The sequence below is a fragment of the Thunnus albacares genome, chromosome 9 (assembly GCF_914725855.1).
Source record: "Thunnus albacares chromosome 9, fThuAlb1.1, whole genome shotgun sequence".
NCBI classification, from domain to species: domain Eukaryota; kingdom Metazoa; phylum Chordata; class Actinopteri; order Scombriformes; family Scombridae; genus Thunnus; species Thunnus albacares.
In genome coordinates, this window is record NC_058114.1 from 5,287,924 (window position 1) to 5,301,788 (window position 13,865).

General features: G+C 38.5%; 1 protein-coding gene across 1 annotated transcript; it reads left to right on the forward strand.

Annotated features, from left to right (window-relative positions):
* Window positions 1–6,786: 6,786 nt before the first annotated feature.
* On the forward strand, window positions 6,787–12,692 carry serpinb1 (serpin peptidase inhibitor, clade B (ovalbumin), member 1). The gene is made up of 7 exons (XM_044362260.1): window positions 6,787–7,009; window positions 8,966–9,154; window positions 10,489–10,626; window positions 10,709–10,826; window positions 10,910–11,052; window positions 11,175–11,342; window positions 11,987–12,692. Exons 2-7 carry the CDS (start codon window positions 8,987–8,989, stop codon window positions 12,392–12,394), a joined length of 1,143 nt encoding a protein of 380 aa, XP_044218195.1. The 5' UTR covers window positions 6,787–7,009; window positions 8,966–8,986; the 3' UTR covers window positions 12,395–12,692.
* Window positions 12,693–13,865: the final 1,173 nt, after the last annotated feature.

The window sequence follows — 13,865 nt, forward strand, 5'->3', positions numbered from 1 at the left end:
GAACATGCAGCTAAAAGTGGTATCCAGTGATATGTCATGAACTATTCACCATGATTCTGTGTGTTCAGCATGTAATTAGTCAGAGCACTAAAACGAAATGTGGAGATTGATCCGGTTGTGCAAGACTAGATATAGACCCACTCACACACATTCTGTACATGCAGATACAGACTTAAAGGACCACTGTGTGAGATTTAGTGGCATCTAGTGGTGAGGTTGCAGATTGCAACTGACTGGATAGCCCTCCCCTCACCCTCACCTTCAAAGCCTGTAGGAGAATCTATGGTGGCTGCAAAAAACGCAAAAGGCCTCTCTCTAGAGCCAGTGTTTGGTTTGTCAGTTCTGGGCTACTGTAGAAACATGATGGTGCAACATGGCGGGCTCTGTGTAGATATAAAGGGCTCATTCTAAGGTAACGAAAACACAATGATTCTTATTTTCAGGTGATTATACACTAATTAAAACATGCTTATCAATATTATACTACGTTTCTGCCAAGTCTGTTCCACTAGATGCCACTAAATTCTACACCTTTAAGGCCAAAATGCATGGCCACCGAACTGCGGACGTCAAAACAGCCGCCCCTATTATTTTCTATGCACGACCCCACACTGGTGGTCGGTTCGTCACCCAGTAACAGTTCACGCCACTGTCCTATTTCCAGCCTCGCAGCCCTTTAAAAAAACAAATTTTTTTTCCAGAGAAAAAGCTGTTTTGTACTTCAATACAATGTTGTCCCAACTACAGACGTTATTTACTAGTTTGCTTTTCACTGTAGTTTTAACTATTTCACTTGTGCCTCTATCTACAAGGCAAAAATTAATCAATTGTTGGTTTGATCTGCTGCTTTAAAACATGATGTCACTGTTCAGATTATTATTTTTTCAAGTTATTACTCAAAAATGGACAAATATAACAGGCAACTCACCCATGACATTTTGTTGTCCTGTGCTGTAGACAACCTTTTTTCTCTTTTTCTTTATTTTACACATGTTCATATATAGAGGCACAAAAGACAAAAAGCAAACAAAAATTACATTTTACATTTTACAAGGCCAGAGTTTGTGTTATGTGTAGCATATTATATTCAATAGCTTTTTTGTTTTTAACATTAGATAAAATAGTGCTATATTATAACATCTGGTAGGCCTAAGGTGTGGAACAGATGCAGCATGGTGTGGACGCTGTCTTAAAAAAGAGTCAACATGAATACAGATAACAGCTGTGTTTATATAGATATGTCATATGAGTAATCAAGAGTGTTTTGGAAAAGCTCAATTTTAGAGGAGAAAAGCATCATTTAAGTCTGAATGGAGGGTGGAAAAGCTTAGTGTGGTCATGTTCTCTGGATTTCTTCTGCCTCCATGTGGCCAAAAGCAATAAATTAAAGCAGCTTTAAAAGGAAGTGTAAAGCAGTGATCAGCCAAACTCTGTAACCTTCGTCCAAGAACTCAGGACGAACTTACTGAGGACAGTTCAGGGTTGGCATCAAGTTTTATTTGATTTCCCATAAACTGATGTTCGACACAGGTCAGCTGTTAGACCTTCACATCACACCGACACCCAACGTTGTTGTGGAACAAACAGCTCATCACGTTGCATCTGTTTACTTTCTCTCTTACATTTTTTCCACAACACCACCTTATTCAGACTAATGTTTTCCCCCCTGTGGCCTCCTCATGCGTCATGGCTGCCACCACCCAGTGGGCTTTAGGGGATACAGGCCTTTATTTGTTTTGTAATTTAGGCTCCAGGAGAACCAGATCATTTAAGCTATGGTCCCTCAGAGTTTATAACTGTTTAACAGAGAGTCTGGAGCTTTAGGGTGTCCTCCATGTGACTGCTGAAGGACAAAAGAAAAGTAAGTTAAACAATGTGTAATACCCCTTCACACACACACACATATACATCCCTCAAAGCTGGTACGCTTTCATCGCTTTCATCTCACACTCGTAATAACACTCGTAAATAAGTCAGAATAACAATGATGAGATTTATGAAAGGTCTGCCGGTAGCGCCGCTCTCTTCCTTTCAAGTGTAACATATCGAACAGGGAAGTGTGCCACCATCAAAATATAGGTCAGCAAAAGGCACCATGATCCAAATGAAAACAAAAGGATTCACCACACAACCTACATTGAAGATTGGAACTCAAGTTTTTTTTAATTTCCTGATGCTCTAAAAGGTCAGTTTTGGGGGGGGGGGTTGGCGGACTCTGCCACTGACAATGCAAACTACTTTATAAAGAGATAACTAACGAGTGTAAATACATTTTAATGGCTACAGCAGAATAAATGTCAGCCATAAGTAGTATCAGAAATTTGGTTTGATGTGATGAAAATCTTATGGATTATAACTTAACATGATCTTTAGTGAACATTAAAAAAAATATGTCAAAGCAGTAATTACAGTCCCAAACCCTCCAGGGAGTCCATCATATACTATACATATATACATACTATATGTTGTGTGGACAAAAACTATTCCAGCTCTCTGAACTTGAATTTAACTTCTTACAAAGTAAAACAAGTTTCTAAAGAAACCAATAAGGCCAAGCTGAATTATATAGAAATGTATATATAAACTATATTTAGTATAAACAATATTTCCCTCTGAAAATTGCATTTTGTCTTTTAATACACCTCTAAGCAACAATGAAGTGTTGGCATCAGCAGATACAGAATATACAGTACTTGTATACGGTCAAATGGTTTGGAAAATTTGATTTTATAGCTTATTACTTGAAGGGAAGTTAGTTATAGTAAGTTAATTACTATAATTACCATGGTAAGTTACTATACTGTATACTGAGTAATGTTAGTATCACTGCACATGCACTTTTTCACGTGAGGCTTGACATTGCCTTCAACTGCCTCAAGGTTGTCCCCTTTTTTTTCTGGTTCACTTTCCCCTCATAAATGACATGGCTGATGAGTATGTGAAGGGATCAGGGCCGTGTGATGATGGGCCAATGTGTTGACAGGACACAAAGATGCTGCTGCTAATGGAAATGCCAGCGTCAACTGCAAGAACAGAACACCTCACAGCGGGAGACACCGAAGCTGGTATGTGAGTTCCCCACTCACTCAGAGGGGTGTTACTGGGAGGACAAGCTGGGGAGGACTGAAATGTAGGTCCACAGTTTAAGACAGTTTATTCTTAAGCGGCAGACATGTTTTGCCTTTCTTGAAATCATGCAAACAGAATACAAGTGGCGAGCCTCATTGTTATAGAGATAACTCCTAAAGGTGGACTCCCAAAAGAAGACAATGGAGCAAATCTGCTGCAAAAAAAGAGAAAAAAACATATAGATAAAAGAAGTTAATTGTTTTTCTTAAGTTATTCCATGATTCCTGTGGAAATGTGACTTTGTACACTTGCAGTTTAATAATAATGATGCGCAGATCCATCAAGTTCAAACTTGAAAACAAGATAATCACATCACAGCACCTCTCTCTGGCTCCCTCTAGTGGAAGATAGATGTTAAATCCACTCTGTTTGCATGTGCAGTCACATCCTGCAGGGTTTGTTCATTATTCATGCAGATTTTTGGGCCTCTACAGCCATCTGTTTCTCCTAAAATCAGCATTAAAGAAGAATCATGCAATGTATTTTGCAATTCCTTCTTTAACTATTTCAAACATTTTGCTCATCTCTGCAAGATGGTTCTATTTTAACTTTGCATTCTTGTCTTGTGCAATTTTTAGGTATATAAAGACCTTTTTTGCACTAATTAAAAAGATGAGATGTCTAGTTCTTCTGTCTTTGTCATTTAAGATTTTTTTGTATTATCCTGTGTGCATTTTCTTTGGAAAAAAATAAAGTACTGAACAAAGCCAATAAAATTCTGTTTAGGGTGCAAATAAATACACAAAATAAATGTCTCTTTTTGTATTTTTTAACCAGTAGATCTGTATCAAACCTCAATACTGTTTAGATGCAGCTGAAATATGTGAGTATTGTGTAATGTAGATTTTAAGTTTGTTTACTTATTCTTTTATTCAATCCAGTCTAATGTAATTTAAATCAAGAACTTTAGACTGTATTTTATTTAAGAAAATTTGATTCAAAAGAGACCTATTATGCTTTTCCGTATGGTCTTCTGCTCCACGCACAGGACGCCAGTTCACTGCTCCGCTCCGCTAACATTATGGCATTTCTCCATTGCTGAGACATGACTCGAGTCGAGCTGGCATGCCGTGAGTGTTTTCCCATTACACAGCAGCGCAAAGTAAAATAAGTTGTTTACCTGTTGGAGGTGTGCTGGTCGTCTGCAGCTCTTTATCAAACACCATCATCACTGTGGCTGTTTCTGCTTGTACTGTTCCTCCCTGTATTATTTCTAACTGATCCACTGAAAAAATAGCTCCAAATAGCTCCATATCTTGTTGTTTCGACCGGTTTGACGAAGCTCCGCTAATTTGGTGAGGAACACCTTTCATTTCCTGTAAATTCTTCACAATAAAAGTATCGATTTAAAAGCTTTCAATATGAAGCAGTATAGCAGGAAATGTTGGGTTTTCATCAGCAGTAACTTAACACGACTCTGACAAGGCTGCCCCTTGTCAGGCTTCCGGAAAGCTGGCCAATAAGAGCAGAGTGGGCTCATGGGAGGGGGGCCTTAAAGAGACAGACTACCTGTTTAGAGACAGAGGCTGGACTGAGGGGCTGCATAAAGGGCCAGTATAAGATGAATAAGGAACCATGAATAGAGTAAAGCTACTCTAGTGGAGTCACGGAATAAAAATATAGACATGGAAAAGAGCATAATAGGTCCCCTTTGAAAAAAAACGGATTTAAAGCCGTATTAAGACAAAATCAGTCCTCCCAGTCCTCCCATTCATTTGAGTAGGGTATGGAAGTGGCCAATCACAGCCTGACATCAGACTGATCAGAGCTGTGAACTCTGCCATGAGGGAGTACAAAGACATTACTAGGAGGAAGGGAGTATATTTCTCTTTATTTGATAACGTTAAAAGTAAATAAGACTTTTCTGTCGGCCTCTTGACTCATTTTAAAAAAGACAAGAGAAAAAGAGAGAGAGAGTGCGGCTGTGGTCGAGTGAGCTAGGGAGTGAATGAAGACAGGGAGGGCTGGTAACAAGACACTTGGTGAATCAGACCAATAAAACGTCATTTTCTGATAATTTCGCAGTTTACATTCTAGAGCGCAAATAAACACGCCCACACCCCCACACGTCTCCGCTCAACCCTGCAGCTGCAGGCCACATTGCCTGATTTGGTCTGAATACAGCCTAACAATGAAACAATGAGCAGTTTGCCATTTTCTGTTGATGGAAAAAGGTTAAAATGAAGTGAATTGTTTATATTCCCCAAAGTAAGTTTTTTTTTTAAAAAAGCATTGACTTGAAGAATGGTACTGAAACTCAAGTGTCATATTATCACATAATAAATGTTAAAAACTCGGGTGTAAGAAGGAGAGAGGGAGGGAAGGAGTACTTCTATAGTAGTACAGGATATAGGATGGTAGTTATGTAAGAGAGAGTCTGGAGTCCAAAGGTTGTCATGAATCACAAGTGTTTATCGTATTTCAGTGGTTGCCAAGGCTATACTGTAAGCTTCTGTGACGGGTGGAGACAAGATATAATCTCTGCAATAAATCATGCAGACACACCTTTCTACACATGAAATGTTTCAAAAGAGTAACCTCTGCTCACTGTTAGCTGAGGCAGGCTAACTTGACCGACACGCCTACAGAAAAATGCTGCGTGCAAAAAAAAAAAAAAAATTTCTACTTTGAACCAGAATAAACTGTATGAATGTACTGTAGAGAGAGATCTGCAACACAACATGAAATATATAAATAGTGAAACAAAAAAGTGGTGTTCAATAATATCTCTATTTAATATTTTATTTTGATATATCCCAGTTTGATTACCTGTAGTGTCACATTCATCATAAAAATAATGTTATGTTTACAACATTGTTAGGACATTTGTTCACTCTTTAAGCATTTCCATTAAAAATGTTTTAGTGAGGCAAGAGTTAAAATGTATTTTGTCTCAGTTTCTTTTATTTTTCCTAAACTCTGAGTTGATCAAAATCTGATATCAGCAAAATCTGAGCAGTGTAAAATTTGAAATTTTGACAAAATATTCTGACTGACATAATTGTCATAATGACACCAGAGGTTTATCATAACTATTATTTATTTATCACTATTTTATTAAATTAAGTAGAAAAAAGTTTTTTTTATTAGTTTAGTGCAACAGGAGGTTAAACTGCAATGCTTTCTGGACATTTCTGGGTTTTAATGACACGAGGAGTTAACATCATGGGAATACACACTACAATTCTAAATATAAAATTTGGCTGTTTTTAGGCAAATAAATAAAAAACATAAAGGCAATTTCAATATTTAGATTTTTTCCACCTGGTTTAACACCTGGAAATGAAGAGAAGGCTATAAAAGAACATATAGACCATAATTTAGGGAGATAAAATTAATTTAAAAAAGTGAAATGAATAAATAACTTGCGCGTGAAATTGTATGATTTATAAAATACCATGAAAATTGTAGAAGTTTTGGTTGTTGGCCAACCAAAAGGGTGGGGTTGTGTTGGCGGTGTTTGAACTCTTGCGCTTTCTAAAATCTCCCCACCCATGTGAAATATAGAAACAATGGAAATCTATTTATTTCACCATTAAAATTTACAACACTCCAGTTGTGCTACAGGTTGAGCAAACCTTTTCATAGCGCTGCCTTTGTGAACATTTGTGGTCTTCCTCAATATAATAGCACGTATCGTCACAGGCGACTGATTTATCGCCCAATCATGCGTCACACCCACAAACAGCCCCGGTCCACAAACAGTGTTCCGTATAAATGAGCTGCGGTGCACTTCTGTATTTTACAATTACTGCTACTGGACTTCACTGTTTCTCTCTCTCTTAGGGATTTTTGGGGACATTTGCCTGTTTACGTTTCGATTTCCCTTTTGGGTGCGTGCGAGCAGAGCGTGCTTCAGTCGCTGCGGGACGACAATCAGGTAATGTCGCTGACAGGCCTATAATGCACGTACATACACACACAACCCACGCACCGTGTCGTACAACATGTGTGTACATGCAGAATACTTTACATGTTTCATACCAGCCAGGATATTTAAATGTTACGTACATGATTTAAAGTCAGACGCGTGTGGGTTTATTTCCGGGTTATCCGAAACCATGCTACGCTGAAAACTGTGAACTGAGTAGATGTGGAAGAAATATTAAGATCATTCACTTAGGTAAAAGTATCAATACAGCAATGTATAAATACTCCATTGCAAGTAAAACTCCTGCAGGAATACTTCTCCTTGAGTAAAAATACATATGTATTATCAGCTGGGTGGAGTTAAAGTATTGTAGTAAAAGTACATAAGTATTATGAGATTGAGGTAGTTAAAGTATTACAGTAAAAGTACATAAGTATTATGAGCTTGAGGTAGTTAAAGTATTGCAGTAAAAGTAGTGGTTTTGTCCCTCTGACTGATATATTATTATACATGACATCATTAGATTATTAATAGTGAATCATCACTGTTAGAGCAGCATGTTACTGTTGTAGCTGCTGGAGATGCAGCTAGTTTCAACTACTTTATATACAGTTAGCTAGTCCAGTGGTTTCCAAATTAGGGGTCGGGCCCCTCCAGAGGGTCACCAGGTAAATCTGAGGGGTAGTGAGATGATTAATGGGAGAGGAAAGAAGAAAAAACACACACACAAACAACACCCGACTACACACTGCTTTTTGTAAGACGTCAAAAGCCAAAAAGGTTGGAAACCACTGGTTTCATCTTTAACAATGTGTTGTATTTTAAAAGCTTGTTATATTATCCATTGTGTCAAATCTTCATCTAAAAAGTAACTGAAGCTGTCAAATTAATGTAGTGGAGTAGAAAATACAATATTCCCCTCTGAAATGTAGTAGAGTGGAAGTATAAAGTAGCATCAAATGCTGGAAATACCCAAGTTAAGTAAACATACCTCAAATTGTTCTTAAGTACAGTAATTGAGTAAATGTACTTAGTTACTTTCCACCACATATAGGAAAATACATTCACTAAATCTTACACACTGGTCCTTTAGAGATAATTTTTTGGTATTATGTCTTCAACTGACAGTGGACAGTAGAGATAAACAGGAAACACGGTGAGTCAACATCAAACATAACGAGGACACTTTCAGCCTATGACGATCTTAAAGGAATAGTTACATACTTTTGGCAAATACACTTTTAAATTTATTGCGCAGTTAGATGAGTTAATCAATGCCACTCTCTTGTCTCAGCATGTAACAAAACCTACCTACCAGAACCACTAAAGCTCACTAATTAACATGTTATATATTGTTTGTTTAATCTGTACAAAAGTTGAAGTGTTAAAATGACAGGTTGTAGTTTTACCAGGAGTTATATGTCAAACTATTTTTGAGTGGGCGCAGTGACTTTCTGAGGTCTCTGCTGGTTGCCTGGCAACCTCTTTGTGACCGCGACTGGTTAGTGTGGCACGAAAAACCCCCCCCCCGTACAACCACAATCTGTTATTTTTACACTTTGGTGTTTGTACAGAATAAACAAACAAGATATAATGTATTATTTAGTTAAGTTTAGAGGTGCTGGTAGGCGGATTCTGTTACCTTTGGCTCTGTACAATAAAATGTATGTAAAATATGAGGAAGCAGATATAAATTGTAAAGACCTCAACAGGTAGAAAACTAAAAAAGAGGGGGTGGGGGGTGTTAGGAGGCAAGAGCAAAAGGGGCAAGGCTGGGGAGTATGTGCATAGTGTGATTATAAAGTATGGATGATGTATTTTGACGTTTAAGAGTGTTTAAGATGTGAAATGTAGAAGTTCTCTTTCCTAGTCGGTGTTTCGTATAAATAGTTAGCATTTCTGTGAGTTTTGAAATTTGTCTGAAATGCATTTTGCTGAATTAAATACCAATCTTGCTCATTACAGGAAATCCGTAAATCACCAACCATGGCCACCATCAGTAACTCAAACACATGTTTCGCCTTGGAGCTGTTTCGCACTCTGAGCCAAGCAAACCCTGCCGGGAACATCTTCATCTCCCCGCTGAGCATCAGCTCAGCCCTGGCGATGGTCTACCTGGGAGCTAAAGGAGACACTGCTACTCAGATGGCACAGGTAAAACCACCTCCATCAGGTGATGTTCTCTGTGTGACATCTAACCCGCTAATAAAAAGTCAAAGATATTGTGAAATGCAGTCATCCTGCCCTGTTTCCATAAAACCGCTTGTGAATTTTCAAGTTCAGTGCACTTGTCTTTCACACTAGGTGGATATAGACTATTGGCCCAGGTGTGTATCTAGGTACAGACTGAAAGGTGTGCCTTGACAGAGGTGAGGAGGGGATTGTAAGTGTAATGTCACCTGTACTTTGACCTCAATAAATGCTTCTGAAACAAGTGATAAAATGCAGAAGTGTATAAAAACCTGCAGTTGGAAACTGAGCAGTGATTTCAGTTCATTAAACCTGACAGTTCTTCTTTCTTCTTTTTTTAAAATTTAGATTATTGACACTTTTCTATGATAATTTGCTAGCCTTAGCCAAATGAGAAGTCTCAGTCTCTTGATGGGTTTATGATGAAAATACACTATATGGCCAAAAGTATGCGGACAAACATTACAACCATGTGTGATGTGTTGAACATTTCATTTCAAAACCATGGGCATTAATCGTCTGCTGTAACAGCACCTGCTCTTCTGGGAAGGCTTTCTACCAGATTTTAGAGCCTGGCTGCAGGGATTTGCTAAAAATCCAGACTGATGTTGGGTGATAAGGGCTGGCTCGCTGTTGGCATTCCAGTTCATCCCAATGGTGTTGGATTGGGTTGAGGTCAGAGCTCTTTGCAGGCCAGTCAAGTTCTTCCTAACCAGACTACGGAAACCACCATTTCTTTATGGATCTGGTTTTGTGCAAGAGAGAAGTGAAGAACAGTTGCTCAACTGTGGCCACAAAGTATTTTGCAACATTCATTGGAACTAGAGACCAAGTCCAGATGTGAAAAATAGCTCCAGACCAGAAGTAAACAAGAGTTAGTAGACAGGCGTGTGCACATAGCTCTGGCCATATATAGTATAATATGTAGAGCAGGCACATACATTAACAACATGGAAACAACTGACAAGACACATAAAAGATTAAACAAACAAACTGAAGCCACATGGTATATGCAAATATATACGATATGTAAAGCACATACAGGATTTCAATAATATACAGCATAGAGGCTTGACAACATAACACATCACATATAATCTGCTCGTAAACAAGCTTTACAGAGCAAGTTGAAGGTTATTTTCAAATATGTTTCCACTGTTTGTTTGTCCAATAACCAGATTTTTAAATGTCTATAATTCTTGCTTTGAGCTTTCACCATCTGGAACACTTCTATTATTTATTTTAGAGTGAATGTTTTGATCCCAGAATAAACTCTGTTGTTCCAAAATTCCACTCAGGCCCTCTCGTTGAGCTCGGGCGAAGTCGTCCACGCCGACTTCCAGACACTAAACGCTGACATCAACTCGCCATCTGCGTCATACATCCTGAAACTAGCCAACCGTCTTTATGGAGAAAACACCAGCAACTTCCTGACAGTGAGTTTTCACACATAATTTTACACTTTTATAAGACATTTTTATAAGACAGACTTGATAAGATGTTATCTGCTTCCTGCAGCAATTCCTCGACGCCACACAGAAGTACTACCAGGCGGACCTGAGGACTGTTGATTTCATCGGGGCTCCGGAGGCGTGCAGAGCGGAGATCAACAGCTGGGTTGAGGAGCAGACAGAGAGTGAGAATTTGTTTCACTAAAAAAACAACCTATAACCTACAACTTGTACAGCAATAAATGATCGACTGCGTGTTTCCTTTCAGATAAGATTAAAGATCTGCTGAAGCCAGGAACAGTCAGTGCTATGACGAGATTGGTTCTGGTCAATGCCATCTACTTCAAGGGAAACTGGATGAACCGCTTTGATGCAGCAAACACCAAAGAGATGCCCTTTAAAGTCAACAAGGTGAAAACTAAGCAGATGTATATGCATTCATTCAAGTTTTAATACAGGAAACACACTTTGACCCAACCGGATGTGGAGTTAAACTTTTAAAACCCCAATGGTCTGTGCTTCTTGTGTGTCAGAATGAAACCAAGCCGGTCCAGATGATGTACCAGATGAAGAAGTTTCCCTTCAACTACATCCCTGAGCATGGTCTGCAGATCCTGGAGCTGCCGTACAAGGATGATGAGCTCAGCATGTTCATCCTGCTGCCACAGGAGTCCACTGACGGCTCTGACCCTCTGCTGAAGGTACGCAACCCTTAGAACGTCTACCTCCATGAAGAAAGGATTTGGTTCTGGTTTGCTGTGGTTCATGTGGAAGGTTGTAATGGAAGCTGTACCATAGCAGCTCTGAATCTTGACCCATTGGAACAGCAAATAACTCTGGATTAGTACTGAGACAAATATTTGATTAGTTGATCAACAATAATTTTGATAATTAATCGTTTAAGCCGTTCATCCAGCAAACAATTTACTTTTTCCATCTTCTTAAATGTGAAGATTTGATGCTTTTATCTGTTTTATAACTTTATGAATTAAATATATTTGCATTTTGGACTGTACAACAAAAAAATTTAACCTTGAACTCTGAGGGATTCATTTTTATTTTTGATAAAAATGAATGAAATCATCAGTAGTTGTATCTTTACTCTGGATTTATAAATGTAAAGGACTTCACTTTATGTTTTTTACTATTTTCTGATTATTTTTCTAACAGAGACCTAACAACCACATGTATTAAAATCATAATTTATGCACAACAAATGATACTACAGCAAGTGAATCAGTGATTGCAGGATTCAATAGGAACCTCTTAAACTGATGTTTATTTCCTTTTGTTTTCTGGTAAATATGAGCTAGAAATGCAGTGAAATGTTTGTGTTTTGTTCCAGCTGGAGAAAGAGTTAACACAGGAGAAGCTGGACGAATGGACCAACAGGGAAAACATGGACATCCACTCAGAAGTCTTCGTTCACCTCCCCAAGTTCAAGCTGGAGGAGGACTACGAGCTGAACGAGCCTTTGGCTAGAATGGGTATGAAAGATGTGTTTTGTGCAGGAAAGGCCGACCTGTCCGGCATGAACGGCCAAGGAGGACTCTATCTGTCTACGGTGGCCCACAAGGCCTTTGTGGAGGTGAACGAGGAAGGCACAGAGGCTGCTGCAGCCACCGCTGGCTTGATAGCGTTATGTATGTTGAGTGAGGAACACTTCACAGCGGACCACCCCTTCCTCTTCTTTATCAGGCACAACAAGACCAAGTCCATCCTCTTCTTTGGCAGGTTCTCCTCTCCTCAGTAGAACCAGCTAAAGAAGATTTTGGGCCAATTCAAATAAAATCTGCAAAATTCTTTAAATGACGGCTTTATTAATTACCAATGACTGTGGCTTGCTAATTAAAGAACTGTATTTTTGTCTGCTTTTGCACTGAAATCATAGATGTAGCTATTCATACATTTATTGAAGAGTATTCTTGATTGCATGCAATGGGTTACTAGCTTGGTATTAATAATCAAATGACCTTATGTAATCAGCCATTAATATCATGTTGATGTACTGTAAGTAAAAGAGAAATAAAGCAAATGGGTTATACAGTGAATTTGATGTTAAACTGGAAACAATCAGCTGGAATATAAGTTTTTATCCATAGACTGTTTCTTCATTAGTTCAAATATTCACATTTAGGTCTGTGGAGTATTAAGAGGCACCGGGACGGGATAAGTTGCTGTTGAGCTTTTGAAATGCATTTTCTGTATTGCAAACAAAATTCAATTCACCTCCATTGTATTGGAGTGGCAGAAAATACCTTTGAGACAGATATCTCATTATCTCCTAGCAGATGAAACGGTACCCACCCACAAGGTTGCATAGCACATGGTGGAATAGGGAAATAAGACAAATATTATCGTCATTGTGGCATATTTCTTTAATTTCATTGCATAACTCCTCTAGGCTGTATAAAAACAATTTTGCAACAGGAACATTTTCTGAAATCAGCACCCTGTGGAGGTTGAAACCAGCCGAAACCAACACAGATAAATTTCTGACTCATCATCCATCTGAAATAAATGATAGATCAGCAGCAGGAAACACATGCTCCACTAATGGCAACCGGGTGAGCAAAACATAAACTGAGGCGGTTTTATACATCCTGTTAACCTTAAATAATCCTTGTGATATCTACTCAAAATTGGTGGAAAGTGAAAAGAGCAGCTTCAGTGGCTGCAGCTTTCCTTTTGTCCAGTGGAGGGCACTAGAGAGACTAGCAATAATGTGTTTCTGAGACATACTATAGTACAGAAGAATGGTCAGAATCTGTTTAAATGTACATATTGGATCACTTCATATTGGAATTTGGACCAAAATTAAAAACATCAATCCTTCTTCAAGCAAAAAATAAAAATTAAAGTACAGTTTCACAGCAATTCTTAAAGTTCCCCTTCACTCACTTCTTGTTTCTACAGCTGGATGTTTGGGCTTCGCTGTGCAGAATGATGTATGAGCAGAGTTTGACACTAGAAGGCTGTTTTCACATTCGTCTGCTGAAAGAGGAAAGTTTCTCTGAGCTCATTGAAAATACAATTTGAAAGGACAGGCCTACGCGCAAAAACAATGAGTTTTGGAAGCCAATCCTGGTCCAATATTCAACTCACACAAGTGTGATGTGAAAACTTCAAGCCCCCAGTGCACAAACACAGAGAATGGACTTGTGTTCAGCAGTTAAATTTCTGAAATTAACATATTTGCATATTTATAGTTTCTGGAGGGAGAA

Coding starts and splice junctions, on each gene's coding strand:
- serpinb1 (XM_044362260.1), top strand. CDS start 8,987: ATGGCCACCATCAGTAACTCAAACACATGTTTCGCCTTGGAGCTGTTT. Junction 9,155..10,488: donor CTGCTACTCAGATGGCACAG/GTAAAACCACCT, acceptor AATTCCACTCAG/GCCCTCTCGTTGAGCTCGGG. Junction 11,343..11,986: donor GCTCTGACCCTCTGCTGAAG/GTACGCAACCCT, acceptor GTTTTGTTCCAG/CTGGAGAAAGAGTTAACACA.